This window comes from Ambystoma mexicanum, chromosome 8 (assembly GCF_040938575.1).
Source record: "Ambystoma mexicanum isolate Mex_15411 chromosome 8, UKY_AmexF1_1, whole genome shotgun sequence".
NCBI lineage: Eukaryota > Metazoa > Chordata > Amphibia > Caudata > Ambystomatidae > Ambystoma > Ambystoma mexicanum.
Window position 1 is genome coordinate 51,889,537 of NC_090929.1, and position 15,693 is coordinate 51,905,229.

General features: G+C 53.3%; 1 protein-coding gene across 1 annotated transcript in view; it reads left to right on the forward strand.

Annotated features, from left to right (window-relative positions):
* Positions 1 to 15,693, forward strand: part of PRDM12 (PR/SET domain 12) — a 45,995-nt gene that overhangs the window by 17,823 nt on the left and 12,479 nt on the right. Inside the window, exon 3 of the mRNA XM_069609268.1 lies at positions 1,742 to 1,897. Within this exon, the coding sequence (XP_069465369.1) occupies positions 1,742 to 1,897 (156 nt within the window). The remainder of the gene's footprint in view (positions 1 to 1,741; positions 1,898 to 15,693) is intronic.

Sequence of the window (15,693 nt, forward strand, 5' to 3'; positions counted from 1 at the left end):
GGCTGGAAGGGAACTTGTAGAGAGTGAGGCCTGCGTGCATAGCATGTACTCTCCATTGAGGATGAGGGTGGAAGGGAACTTGTAGAGAGTGAGGCCTGCGTGCATAGCATGCACTCTCCAATGAGGGTGAGGCTGGAAGGGAATTAGTAGAGAGTGAGGCTTGTGCCATAGCATGTACTCTCCAATGAGGGTGAGGCTGGAAGGGAACTTGTAGAGAGTGAAGCTTGCGCGCATAGCATATACTCTCCAATGAGGGTGAGGCTGGAAGGGAACTTGTAGAGAGTGAGGCTTGCGCGCATAGCATGTACTCTCCAATGAAGGTGAGGCTGGAAGGGAACTTGTAGAGAGTGAAGCTTGCGCGCATAGCATGTACTCTCCAATGAGGGTGAGGCTGGAAGGGAACTTGTAGAGAATGAAGCTTGCGCGCATAGCATATACTCTCCAATGAGGGTGAGGCTGGAAGGGAACTTGTAGAGAGTGAGGCTTGTGCCATAGCATGTACTCTCCAATGAGGGTGAGGCTGGAAGGGAACTTGTAGAGAGTGAGGCTTGTGCCATAGCATGTACTCTCCAATGAGGGTGAGGCTGAAAGGGAACTTGTAGAGAGTGAGGCTTGCACGCATAGCATATACCCTCCAATGAGGGTGAGGCTGGAAGGGAACTTGTAGAGAGTGAGGCTTGCGTGCATAGCATGTACTCTCCAATGAGGGTGAGGCTGGAATGGGAACTTGTAGAGAGTGAGGCCTGCGTGCATAGCATGTACTCTCCATTGAGGATGAGGCTGGAAGGGAACTTGTAGAGAGTGAGGCTTGCGCGCATAGCATGTACTCTCCATTGAGGGTGAGGCTAGAAGGGAACTTTTAGAGAGTGAGGCCTGCACGCATAGCATGTACTCTCCAATGAGGGTGAGGCTGGAAGGGAACTTGTAGAGAGTGAGGCTTGCGTGCATAGCATGTACTCTCCATTGAGGGTGAGGCTAGAAGGGAACTTTTAGAGAGTGAGGCCTGCACGCATAGCATGTACTCTCCAATGAGGGTGAGGCTGGAAGGGAACTTGTAGAGAGTGAGGCTTGCGCGCATAGCATGTACTCTCCAATGAGGGTGAGGCTGGAAGGGAACTTGTAGAGAGTGAGGCTTGCGCGCATAGCATGCACTCTCCAATGAGGGTGAGGCTGAAAGGGAACTTGTAGAGAGTGAGGCTTGCACGCATAGCATGTACTCTCCAATGAGGGTGAGGCTGGAAGGGAACTTGTAGAGAGTGAGGCTTGCGCGCATAGCATGTACTCTCCATTGAGGATGAGGGTGGAAGGGAACTTGTAGAGAGTGAGGCCTGCGCGCATAGCATGTACTCTCCATTGAGGATGAGGCTGGAAGGGGACTTGTAGAGAGTGAGGCTTGCGTGCAGCCTCATAGCATGTACTCTCCATTGAGGGCGGAAAGGAATTTGTATAGTCAAGATTTGCTGTTGCAAAGTCCCAAGAAGAGGCTAGGCTATCTCGGTTTTGTGGGGTTCCCCCTTGAAATCTGCACCATTGTCTTTGCGAAAGAAACCAATGTGTAATGCCAACACAATCGTGGGCACTCTCTCAGTCAACTGGCATGGCGCTGCTCAAGCTTGCATGGTCCGATAACAGCACCCTTGAGCCCACTTGGTGCCCTAAAAATACCCATAACATGACATAAGCACTGTGTTCATGCCAGTCGACCGTCCACTCATGGCGCCTGTCTGCCTTGCTCCTCTAGGTGTTCAATGAAGATGGCACAGTGCGTTACTTCATCGATGCCAGTCAGGAAGACCACCGCAGCTGGATGACCTATATTAAGTGTGCGCGGAACGAGCAGGAGCAAAATCTGGAAGTGGTCCAGATTGGGAGCAGCGTCTTCTACAAGGCCATTGAGGTAGGACCATGCACCAAGCATACCCCTCTTGACACCACATTCACTGCGTGCACAGCTACGCCATGCTTGTGGAGGCACTCCATGCGTATGTGTACACACATTCAGGCCACACGTTCAATATGTGATGTGATGAAAACATATTTCGTATGTATTTTAGTGGTAGTAAACTGTGATCAAAAACCTGTGACATGGCGCCCAAACTAGGACAGGGCTAAATTCTCTCAATAGGAGCCATGGTGGGAAACTCTTAGGTGGTGCCCCCCCAGCAGCTGCATGCAGTCAGCCCCACAACACACAGTGATGTAATTCTATATAGACTGCTCTTTGGTGGGGTCCATTGTATGAGGGCAGTTCTTTGGCGGGCCCTGATTTACAGGGATGAGTCATTTGAATGTGTGCCGGTCGCTCTTTGGTCGGGGTTGTTTTATGGCGGGCAGTGACGGGTTGAGTCTGACTGGATAGCTCTTTCGTCTATTCCATCTGATAAGTGCCCGAGAGAGCATTCGCCTGCATGAAGGCCTCTTTCCTGGGCTATTGAGCCTTTATGGATCGCTCGTTGGTGGGATCCATCCGTTGAGCGTGACCAGATGGCTCTTTGATGGGGTCCATTAGTTGAGCCTCTAACATAGTTTTTTTTGGTGGGATCTATTCTATAAGTGGCAATGTTTCATTAAGTGAGTCTGTATGGATGTCTCTTTAATGTCCTCCATTCTATAATGGGCGAAGACTGAGTAAGTGTGCTCTTTGGAGTATGTTGTATCATGGGAGGAAATTGATTGAGTCTATATGGGTGATGCTTCAGTGGTCAAGAGGCTTCCATGTTCTCTTACATCACGGGTCTGCAACCTGTGGCTCTCCAGGGGATTTGGATTATGATCCCCTTTGACTACGCTGGCTGGGGCTGATGGGAGTTGTAGTCCAAAACGTCTGAGCCAAAGGTGGCAGGCCTCCTGTCTTATCGCGTGGGCAGTAACCATGCGTGCATGCGTGTGTCTTTGAGACTGCTCCATGGCAAACAGTGCTCGAGGATGCACATGCCAGACTTGGGGAGGGGCCCTGCTGTGAAGTGCAGTATGTGACTCTTTGATGGAGCCCGGTGGATACCTGGCCCACATTTTATGATGGCATCTGACCGTCTCAATGCATAGCGCTTGGCAGGGCATATCTATGTATGTGTGACTCTCAGAAGGACCTGAGCATTCCTGTATGGCCTGCTCCAGAATGCAGGGGGGGGGGGCTCTGCACCTGTAAGGGCGAGTCTGCGCCTGCTCCGGCAGCCTGTATGGTGTTTTCCTGCGGGCTGCTTGAGGATGTACACATGATCAGCGGGTCGCTGTGGTATATTGCATGATGGCCGCCAGTCAACCTCCATGGGTAGATGTAAACCATGAGAGCATCCGGGACACATCAGTTCTAGGAGGTGTGGGGGGGTTCTGTTATTGACTTTGTCCTGGATCATTCTGGGCTCTAGTTGGAGGCACACTGGCCGAGTAGAAGAAACTCCTGCTGTGCTCCCTATGTGAGGAAACAACTTCTGACACCCAAACGGCTCTTTCCCACAATCCTGTCTATGGCTTCCCTGAAAGCAGAGCCATCATGTCGCGGGAGGATAGCTCAGGGGCAACGCGCTCGCCTCAGAAGCAAGATGACACAGAGCACCACAGGTTCGATCCCCGGGTCCGCGCGTAGAAACCTCTGGGTATTACGCGCGTTATAAATAACATATCATATCATGTAGCCCGCAGCCCAAGCGCCCTGGAGACCCGCGGAAGACATCTGGTGCCATGTCACAGGAGGTTTGCGGGGTGATGTGTTCAGGCGACATTGGCAAACCTGGGGCCCGGGGATCTTTCTAAACGCAGGCTCCGCCTGTCACGAGCAGAGTCCGCAGTAATAAGCAGCTTAGGAGGGCAGAGGTTGGCCCTTATATATATGGTAATGGACCCCCGCTGTGGAGTACAGGCGCTGAGCGAGAGGCACTCTGACCTGTGGCCCGTGAGGCTGGAGAGAGGGCAGCACACCCTCCCACGGCAGGGGTGGCACACACCTGGACCTGGACCTGCGCCCTGCGCCCAGAGGGCTGGGTTTGGAGGGGGGGGGGGCTCCTTAACTGCGTGTAGGAAGGAGCTGGAGAGAATGGCCGGCAGGTGTTCACAGCCCCACAACAACTGCCGAGTAAGAAGGGGAGGCGAGGCCCCGAGACCCCGCAGTCTCCAGGAGCTGCGGGGGCGTTGGGGGGGGGGGGGGTGAGCAGAGTCAGACACTCTGTCCCCAGGTCCCGTCGGGAGAGAGGGGGGGGGGCAGTCCCGCTCTTTCTTGTTAATGGGAAACAATCATAAACTAAGCGTTATTGGGTTTTCAGAAGGTTGTCATCTGAGGATGGCTTAGAATCCCAGAAGCCATATGGGTCACCAAGTCAGGCCGAGGAACGCGTAAATAGCCAGGCGCCGTGTCACGCAGACCAACAGCGTTATGATATCTAGTTATGCTGAAAAGTAACCTTACTGTTCTTACCATAGCGTAAGTCACCGTGTACTGCCTTCCTAGCGCCGTGAGACCTCCGGGTCTGGGCGCTACCAACAAGTACAAAAGAAATACATCAATGATTGATCAGCTTTTCTGATTCATGCAATGATTTGCGTGTAAAACGGGGATTTGCGCGCCTTTCTGCCCGCACAGGCGCGCAAATCCCCGTTTTACACGCACATAATTCTGTGAATCGGGGCCTAAATGCCAATAACAATCAAGTTCATTGGATACACATACCATGACATTATTAAATCAGTATTTCTTAAAATATGTCAGGCTTCTTATGTGCGCGCCGCTGTCCACAGTCAGAACCGCACCATTTTTATGGCAATCCCTTGGAATTGGGGGAGGGGGTCAGTGAGAGGGCTAGTCCTTCTTCTATGTTGTGCGCCATCCCGCTTTTTTAATCTTGCCTTTTTTAATCTTGCATATCTGTTCACCCCGAGCTCCGCGGCAGAGCAGAAGGAGACACGTGGTTTCCCAAGGGACATCTCCAGGTGGGGGCCTCTACTCCGGGCCGAGCCTCCTTTCGGGGACGCTTGGCTCTAGCGGGAACTGCCCCTTTTGCTCGTAGACCCAGTGTGTGACTCTCAGAAGGAAGTGGGCAGACTAGATGCACTCTGCACCCACCCCCCCCCATCCAGGTGCACGGTGCAACCTCCATCCCGACTTTCCATGCCCCCCCTCTCATCCAGGTGCACTCTGCAACCTCCATCCCGACTTTCCATGCCCCCCCTCTCATCCAGGTGCACACTGCAACCTCCATCCCGACTTTCCATGCCCCCCCACCCATCCAGGTGCACTTTGCAACTTCCATCCCGTCTTTCCATGCCCCCCCCTCTCATCCAGGTGCACGGTGCAACCTCCATCCCGACTTTCCATGCCCCCCTCCCATCCAGGTGCACTCTGCAACCTCCATCCCGACTTTCCATGCCCCCCCTCTCATCCAGGTGCACACTGCAACCTCCATCCCGACTTTCCATGCCCCCCCACCCATCCAGGTGCACTTTGCAACTTCCATCCCGTCTTTCCATGCCCCCCCCCTCTCATCCAGGTGCACGGTGCAACCTCCATCCCGACTTTCCATGCCCCCCTCCCATCCAGGTTCAGACTGCAACCTCCATCCCGACTTTCCATGCCCTCCTCCCATCCAGGTGCACGGTGCAACCTCCATCCCGTCTTTCCATGAGCCCCCCTCCCATCCAGGTGCACTCTGCAACCTCCATCCCGTCTTTCCATGAGCCCCCCTCTCATCCAGACGCACTCTGCAACCTCCATCCCGTCTTTCCATGAGCCCCCCCTCCCATCCAGACGCACTCTGCAACATCCATCCCGACTTTCCGTGCACTTTAATCACCCCTCCTCCCCGTCCCCCACCATTCATGTAGACACTGTGGCCCTTTATTGTGTCTTTCTATGCGTTTTACCATCCTGGCCAATCCAGGTGCACGCCGCCCCCCTCCCACACCTCATCCTGCCCTTTACCATCCTGGCCCTGCAAGCAGACACGCCCACTGTTGGCACCACCCGCGGCTGCTCCGCGTGCTATCAACATACATGGGGGTTAAAGCTGCAGCTCCCACTGGCGTATTGTTTTCACGAGAGGTGTGATTTGCAAATCCCACTACATGCACATCCCACACTCGCGTCTTTAAACACGAGCATCATTGGCTTCTGGCTCTGATTCTGTAGGTGTTTATTACGTGACTGGCAGTTGCACATCCCAAACAGTCTGAGACAATGGCAAGCCCCCGCTGCACCCCCAGACATGAAGCAATGCTGCACCCCCCTGGCTAGCGCAGGCCGGGAGGCCAGGGCGCATTCCCAGGATGGACGTTTCTTTCCTCTGCTCGCTCTACCCAGCATCTGCGCCCCCCCCCCCGCCCGCCCCCGGGGAAGCTGCGGGGGGCTGGAGCGGAATTACAGCCCGAGGTTTGCTCCCCGGGCCCTGAAAGGGAAGTGATTTCCTTGCGCCCGGTGCGCAGATTGCTTCGCGCCTCGGTCGCCGTGTTTAGACACACACTTACCGTAATTATATGGGGGCTCTGCGAAGGGCCGCATTATGCGTGTGCGCTTAAATGGATACCTGTGGGCCCGACATTTACCAGAAGAGTCATCATCGCCGGCATTGTGTGCACGACATTTTAGCAGCTCGCGCAGTCCAACAAATCACACATCTAAGAAGCCATTTGGGGAAGTGTGACACACCCCCTGCTGGGATAAGGACCGCTATCCGCGCATATGTTCTGCAGTGATCCCCAGACACGCGCAGCAAAGTGCTGGTGCGATAAAGGGAGGCGCCTCGGGTCCAGAGAGGCACAGGTCCAGGTGGTCTGTGGGGCAGCTCGCAGCCAGTCCCCGGAGGACCAAACGGCAACGCCCAGAACCCCAGGCGGTCTAAAGGGCGACTCTCAGCAACCCCCAGAAAGTCTAGAGTGCAACGCCCAGACGCCCAGGAGGCCTAAAGGGCAACGCGCAGACACCCAGGACGTCTAAAGGGAACTCTCAGACACCACCAGAAGGTTTATAGGGCAACGTGCAGATGTCTCGGAGATCTATAGGGCAACGTGGAGAGACCCAGTTACGGTGGACTTTGCAGGGTCCCCGATATGCAGGCCTGCATGCAGGGTCCCCATGCACTGTTTGAAGAGTGTGTGTATTCACACCCGGGGGTGCACGCAAAGGTAGCAGCTGTTCGGGCTGTTTTTGCTTGTGGCAGAGGCGTGTTGGGGACGTTCCAGACGACTTGCGTATATGGTTACTTTGAGCAGACAATTCCATGAATCCGCAGAGTGCGCATTTTTATTCTTCACGCAGTCTCGTTCTCGGCGCGCAACAATTGCAGGAGAAATGCAGACCTTTCCATGAATCAGGCCCTTAAAGAAGGGGCAGGAGGAGTGGTAAAAAAGGCGCTTGCTGCCAGCTCACTCTGCCTCCGTGAGGGGTACGAATGATAATGTCTGCTCCCAGTCGCCTGAACCACACCTTTAGACATTATTAAGTGCCTGAGGCGAAGCCTTTGGCCACACGGGGATGTTAACTACTGACTGTCGCCACCCCTCACCCGGGGGCTCTGCCTCCTTCCGGCAAGTGTTTCCATTTGCGAACCCTGCTTTCTCTCCTGTGTAATCCACCTGTTCCTAACTCCAATTCGCTGGTGTCCCCCACCCGCCTTCGAAATTCTTCCCTTGTGTTGTGCCCCCAGACTAACAATTATCCTGTGCCGCCTCCTTCACTGCGGCTGCACCAAATGTCGCAATGTGAAAAAAAATGAGGGGGGGGGTGGGCGCATTGTGGGGCTGCTCCCTGCCTACCTGTCTCCGCTTCTTAACGCCTTGTCCCTTTCACTACACAGCCTCTTGCTAATCCGGGGCCAAAGGCGGTGGGAACTCACAGCTCTGGGAGATCTGTGCAGAAACTCACAGCCCAGGAAGATATGTGCAGAAACTCATAGCCTTGAGTGATGTGTGCGGAAACTCACAGCTCTGGGAGATCTGTGCAGAAACTCACAGCCCAGCAAGATATGTGCAGAAACTCATAGCCTTGAGTGATGTGTGCGGAAACTCACAGCTCTGGCAGATCTGTGCAGAAACTCACAGCCCAGCAAGATATGTGCAGAAACTCATAGCCTTGAGTGATGTGTGCCGAAACTCACAGCTCTGGGAGATCTGTGCAGACACTCACAGCCCAGGGAGATTTGTGCAGAAACAGGCAAAACGATTGCCCTAGCATATAGGTGGTATATTCGTTTGGGGGCACCACGCCCCCTAAAGAACCTATGGGGCAATCTGCAGGCCTTCAAAATCTATATGGGGAAGCCCACAGCCCTCATGGAGATGTGTGGGGCAACGCACTGCCCTTCGGGAGGTATGTGGGCAAATCAGAGGAAATGCACAATAGCTGAGGGGCAGCTCATGTGTACCTGATTACTTTCACAATCACACCAGTGGTAGAAGTGTACCAAAAAAGTAGCGGAACTGTACCCCCGGTGGGGGGCAGAGTAGGCAGGAAGGGGCACACATGCAACTCATTGTTCATTGGTTGCAACCATGCTGGCTGACAGCCAATCGAGTTGAAACAGATTTCAGTTCAGTTGTAACTGCTAGTGGGTGGTAAAGCAGAGAAGTGTGATTTAAGTTCACAAACAACAGTTCCGGAATGGTGAAAAGGGTTGCAAAAAAGTATTGCAACTGTTAATAGTAAAGAAATAAAAGTAGTGGAACGCCGCTCCTGACCGTTCCTGCTCACTACGACCACTGAATCCTACCAATGATATCTGTAAGAACACTTCACAGAGCCCTTGGAATCTTATTGGAAAATGTCGGACCCACCAGAGGACAACCGTGGAACTTCACCACTGCCACCCCAATATATCATCGAGGCGCTTTCACGAGTACCCCTGAATACTTGTGAAGCTCGTGGACCCTCAAGATCTTTATGAGCCAACTACACCTACTGCAGAACACGTGTGGGGACACCAACATGAATTAATCTGTTATTACGTGCTTAATACCAGAAACCACTTTCCAAGCGCGGGACCAGGATCCGAACCTGTGTGGCTCTGTGTTGTGTTGCTTCCAAGACAAAGGTGTTGACCTGAGTTATCTTCAAGCCCCACCTGTCGCTGCAATTCTGCGGGCACCTGGGACAATGTGGGCCAAGATAAAGCAGAAAGCAGATGTGGCAATCATTTGGGCCCCTGGGTCTGGTTGAGGGTTGGGCATAACGACTGTTAGGGGCACTGGACTGGGCCCTCAGGCACAGGGCAATGGAAGAGGGTGGGCCTGGGTTCCTGGGGGAGCACAACCCATGTCATATTATTGGTTGGACGTGAGTTTCAGGATGTGGGATGGAAGGGCAGGGATAAACACCACCCGGCCCCACTGTTTTATAGGAATTGTTCAGAGGGTCTGAGTGATCTGCGCTTGACATTTGTTTAATAACAGTTACCAAAAGGGTTTCCAAAGGAACCTGTGCCTAAGCCTCTCCTTTCTGACATTACTCCGAGCGGTGCAAAGCCAACATGTCCCCTGATCTATGAAGCCAAGTCCTGCAGATTGCAGGAGAAATGCCGCCTAACATTGGAATCGCTCCAACTTCAGGGGGAATGGACTGCCGTGAAGTGTGAGATGTGTCCGTGGCAGCCGTTGCCAGTCTGCTCTGTGCCCGTGCACTGATGCCATCGAACACACCCACTTCCAGCCTTGTGGCCCCTTCCTGCTTTCTCTCTTAGCAGCTGCAATCAATCTGGCTACCAGCGCTATATCAGGATAGCACTGAAGGACCACAATCTGATTTCCCCCCATATTGGACCTCTTGGGCCCCTTCTTAGACCCAGTGATGATCCTGGCTGCTTTCCACTTTTAAGTTTGCGGTTGAAAGGTTTTTCCAAGGATGTGATGGCTTCTTTCCACCGCCTCTAATGAAGGAAATTCCGCCACGCATTGTAAAAGGTGCTTTTATGTTTCAGGCAGCCCTTAGCCCCATAGGACTTCTGTCCCTTTCCGCAGCGCTGCTAATACAGTATGTGTTTCCCTACCAGGCCCTTTTCAGCCACCTGAGCCACTCTCTCTGCGCTTCCCTTCCTCCCCTGTATGTGACAGGGGCTCTGCAGGGGGGGTGTCCCCAGGGGAAGAGGGACCAGTCTAGACGCATTCCTTTGGAGGCCATTCCGGCCACATTTTATTACGCAGCAAACCATAAGTCCAGCGGTGGCGATGTCTCGGGCCAGGCGGCAGGAGCACGGCGGCGAGAATACCCCAGGAGGGCGATGCAGAGAAGCGTGCCCTCCTCGCCATCCTTTTATGAGGAATATTCACGCCGCCCCACCTCCCATGCCGGCCCGAGTCCGCAAAGCCGACCAGCTCCCACCAGGACCCGCTGGGGGAACCAGTGTCTACTGGCATCCACCAGACAATTTTCCCGCCCGGTCCACCCAACCGGGCATCCCCGCAATGTACGGGTCCTTTGCCTTTGTATGCCCCTGAAATTAGGTGCTGTGGTACTAGCCGCCACCACTTGAGACTGCATGGTCTCTGCACCGCCCAGGCCCCCAGTGCGGTATCTCTTGCAGGCCCCGCGCTGCTCAGCCCCTGGAGCCAGCACCCCTGGACCTCTGCTTTGGCAGCAGTTCAAGCCCTGCCCTCTGCCCATTGTCCCCAAGAGCCCATCCTGAAAGCAGGCCACAAGAGAACACCTTCTGTATTCAGAGGCTTTTCCCCCTCTGGCGGATTGTTTATTGAAACATGTAACGCGGCCTCTATTCACGGGAGAGCTGGCCTTGGTAACTAGGCAATTGGGCTTTTCATGAGCTGGGATGCGGAGGAGAGCGCCCACAAACAAGGTGGCTCTGTGGCAGGAAAAATCCTGCTCAGGTTTGCGGTGCAGATGTGGTACAGGAACCGAAGCGGGGAAGGGGGGTCTATTACCCCCAGGGTACTGTAGGCACTCACAGTTAGATCTAAGAGATTGGGCTCCAGTGATCCAGGACTGTCACCTGGGGTCAGAATATCTAACATTTGCACCAATGCCAACAACTGAGCAAATGCTTTGAACAAACACAATGGAGCAAACACATGATGTCAAAAGCTTTGCACTGGGACAGACTTGGATCCTGTTTCCCAGCTACGTCGCTGCACCCACGGCTTTGGGCGCACAAGAAATGCAATAAATACATATTTTTGATTTATAACATAAAAAGAAATCTCTCTACTACATAAAATAAAACAGCATGCTTCCATTTTTCCCGGTGAAAGCGGCCTTAATTGCTGCTAAATTCATTTGTTCTGCTTTTTTTGCACAAGTGCAAAGCTTTGATAACCTGGGCCCAGGTCATACATGGCTCGGTACCCATCAGAAGCAGATCTCCTCTCAATATATGGTAGGGAGAACAGGGACCTGGAGTTCAGTCCCATCGTCCAGGTCCCTTTGACGTGGGAGTTCAGTCGCATCCTCCAGGTCCCTTTGACGTGGGAGCTCAGTCGCATCGTCCAGGTCCCTTTGGCGTGGGAGCTCAGTCGCATCGTCCAGGTCCCTTTGACGTGGGAGCTCAGTCACATCGTCCAGGTCCCTTTGGCGTGGGAGCTCAGTCGCATCGTCCAGGTCCCTTTGACGTGGGAGCTCAGTCGCATCATCCACGTCCCTTTGGCGTGGGAGCTCAGTCACATCATCCAAGTCCCTTTGGCGTGGGAGCTCAGTCGCATTGCCAGATCCCTTTGGCGTGGGAGCTCAGTCGCATCATCCAGGTCCCTTTGGCGTGCATTGTCCAGGTCCCTTTGGCATGGGAGCTCAGTCGCATTGCCCAGATACCTTTGGCGTGGGAGCTCAGTCGCATTGTCGATATCACTTTGGCATGGGAGCTCAGTCACATCGTCCAGGTCCCTTTGGCGTGGGAGCTCAGTCACATTGTTGAGGCACCTTTGACGTGGAAGCTCAGTCGCATTGTCCAGATCCCTTTGGCATGGGAGCTCAGTCGCATTGTCGATATTCCTTTGGTGTGGGAGCTCAGTCACATTGTCGTGGGAGCTCAGTTGCATTGTCGATATACCTTTGGCATGGGAGCTCAGTCACATCGTCCAGGTCCCTTTGGCGTGGGAGCTCAGTCGCATTGTCGATATACCTTTGGCGTGGGAGCTCAGTCGCATTGTCCAGGTCCCTTTGGCATGGGAGCTCAGTCGCATTGTCCAGGCCCCTTTGACGTGGGAGCTCAGTCGCATTGTCCAGATCTCTTTGGCGTGGGAGCTCAGTCGCATTGTCGATATACCTTTGGCGTGGGCGCTCAGTCGCATCGTCCAGGTCCCTTTGGCGTGGGAGCTCAGTCACATTGTCCAGGTCCCTTTGGCGTGGGAGCTCAGTCGCATTGTCCAGATCCCTTTGGCGTGGGAGCTCAGTTGCATTGTCGATATACCTTTGGCGTGGGAGCTCAGTCACATTGTCCAGGCCCCTTTGACGTGGGAGCTCAGTCACATTGTCGATATACCTTTGACGTGGGAGCTCAGTCACATTGTCCAGGTCCCTTTGGCGTGGGAGCTCAGTCGCATTGTCCAGATCCCTTTGGCGTGGGAGCTCAGTCGCATTGTCCAGGTCCCTTTGGCGTGGGAGCTCAGTCGCATTGTCCAGATCCCTTTGGCGTGGGAGCTCAGTCGCATTGTCCAGGTCCCTTTGGTGTGGGAGCTCAGTCGCATTGTCGATATACCTTTGGCGTGGGAGCTCAGTCACATTGTCGATATACCTTTGGCGTGGGAGCTCAGTCGCATTGTCCAGATCCCTTTGGCGTGGGAGCTCAGTCGCATTGTCCAGGTCCCTTTGGCGTGGTTGCTTTTGCAGCTTAGGAGTGTTTGTGCCAGAGAATGAAAGGCAACAATGCAGCTGCAGCACATCCGGCATGTGGAGCCGCAAGATGTCCATGCAGCAGAAAAAGCTAAAGTGCAACAATGACTATGTGCCTAGAAACAAAATAATACAAGGACATGTCATTCTGCAGTGTCCAGACCTCTAAGCTCTTTAAAGCTATGGACCATTGTCGCGGAGCGCGGGGCGCGTAATGATACATGATCTCGTTTATTATGAGTATAAAGAGATTGTACAAACCTTTTACATGGTTAAACACTGCATGCATTGACACAACAAATATACATATACCATATTCTTCCAAAACATCCAAGACCGGAGCAATGACGGCCTCATCGGTGGCTTCCCAAAACGGTCCCAAAATCGTAAAGTTGCCAAACTCAATGTGCCCCTCCCCCCATCAGCGTTAACCATCATTCTATCCCTTCCAACCCACAATTCCACAAGGACCTCTGCCAGGCTGCACCGAGCACCTCACAGATGTGGCACACTGGCACACGACTGGCCTTTCTTCCATGTCCGGAATTTACCCCCAGGTAAAGCGTTTTGCCTCCCAGCACCAATGATTCCATCGATTGGCAACACATTATACCACCTTCTCGTGAAGGATCAGCATTTTTAATGAACGAATCTAATTATCTATATATTTATTGGTGAAAGTGTGTTTGTATGTTCAGTGTTGGCTCAACGCCACCATACAGTTGGTGGGCTGAAAGTTTGGCCCACAGTCGCTATACCAGTCTGGAGTGTACTGGCGATGGTGACATCTGACCAACCCACCCATTCCCCCTTTTTCAATAATAGGAAGTTGTAACACAATGAAATACACACAAGGCTATAGCAGACCCCCACGTAAGTGTCAGCTACAGACGTGGCAAAGTGTCAGCTACAGACGCGGTGGGAGCGCTAGTCATTTAATACCGGAGAGGAGTCTCTAAGCAGAGGACCAGGATTCAAGACAGTGTTGCTCTGCGTTGTCTTGCTTCCAAGACAAACATGTTGACCCTCAGCTATCCTCCCAGCCCCTCGCCTCCATTTCCTAGGGTATCGCCTTTCACACCCCACTCGATAACCTTCTAAAATTGTAATTTCCTGCCCTGCACACCAGGAAAGCTTTCTAAAATTCGCCCGCTTTCCCCACTCAGCTAAGCCACCCACATTATATTCGGATCCGCCAGAGCGCTTGGAGGCCATGGTATGGATCCTAGTAAAATAGCATAACGTTTGGCCACAGGTGAAATGCGCGTTTCAAGCAAAGGTGTGTATGTATGGGTTTGTTTTAGCGCATGCCTAGCTTGTATGCAATGGAGGGGCTGCACAAAAAAGGGAGCATTCAGAGAGAGAATGGCAGAGTTAGGCAGGCGAGGGGTGAAGGAGACAGGCAAGAGGTGGTGAGGGGGAGGAGGCCTTTTAGAGTGGGGTTTTCACACCCTTCCTGAAGTGGGGGAGGGATGCCCTGGCACAGGTACTGTTTCTGAGGGGCAAATTGCGATGACTCGTCCTGCGGAGTATTCCATTGCAGGGGGGGCGTGGGTGGTGGAAGCCCCCGGACCCTGAGGGGAGCTTTCATCAGACAGATGACTAGGTTCAAGCAGGGGTTGGGGAGATGGAGGTGTAGCAGCACCCTTCAGACTCAAACCTCGCCAGGATCTGAGGGGTGCTTCCGTTCCATGATAGCCCCTATAGTAATAACGAGGGTTGGCTGTGATCCGTCGGCTGTGCAGGCCTCCTCCCTGGGCAGCAGCCTGCATGGCACTGCCAGGACTGGTAGGGGGTGAAGCCCCCTTACAACTCCTCCGGGTTCACCCACTTCCTGGTCCTGTCTTCCTTTCCTGCCCTGGTGCCTTGCAGCGTGTACTGTGTATTCTACCAACCTCTCGTATTCCTGGCTTCCTCTGTATAGCGCTGAAGTGCCACTTAGGAGACAACATGAACGGTGCTGCTCAAAGTTGCAAACATCAGGCAAACGTATGTAGCCTCGCTAGGTGGCGCTTAAGCAACACCTGTGAGCCAAAACTAATGGTGGCACAGCAAAAGCTGATGGCCTCACTAGGCCAGAACTCTGTACCATAAGGGCACCCGCAACACTATCCTTTTTCCACAACGGCATGCCTCCCTGGACACACACAAACATACACACACCACAGCAATATGTGTGCCTCGATGTGAGCTTATCTGGAAAGACATACACAAATAAATAATTAAGCTGCATCTGTATGAAAATATTGTGAGGTCATTTACACCTGATGGGTTTGCTCGAACACAAAGTCCCTTCTGTTTTTGGTCCAAAATGTTCTGGGCTGTGTATTAGTCCAGAAGCTGGTCAGGATATCCTTTGTCCCTGGATGGGCTCTGCAGGGGGGGATGTCCCCAGGGGAAGAGGGACCAGTCTAGACACATTCTTTTTGGATGCCATTCCGGTCACATTTTATTACACACCAAAACATACTCCAACACAAAATGTGTAATAACGACAATGTAATACAACTTCTTTCTACTGATAAGGGATCCAGGCGCACCATGGCTGTCGCCCCCAAGGGGGCGGTTCATGGGGGGGTGGAACCACGCCAGAATCCCCCGGAAGGGGATCTCAGTGTCCTCTTGGTGCTCCCTCACCTGCCACAGAGGCGCGGACCCACCGGTCTGTGACACTCCCCACCTGTACCAATGTTCTTATTATGGCCAAAAAGGTCTGCAGAAATAGTTCTGTACCGAATTGAGATAAATGTACCCCGCCTTGATGACACATCCCAGGGCCCCTCAACAGGCCATTCTTCACGGTTCGCAGACACCCGTGGTATGCGGACAGCCGGGCGAGTTTGTTGTTTAGTTTCCACGCTGAACTGTTCAATGGGCGTTTCGATCCCGGCCGCCACCAATCCAAACCTGGAATGATCTGAGACCAGGCGAGCAAAGCT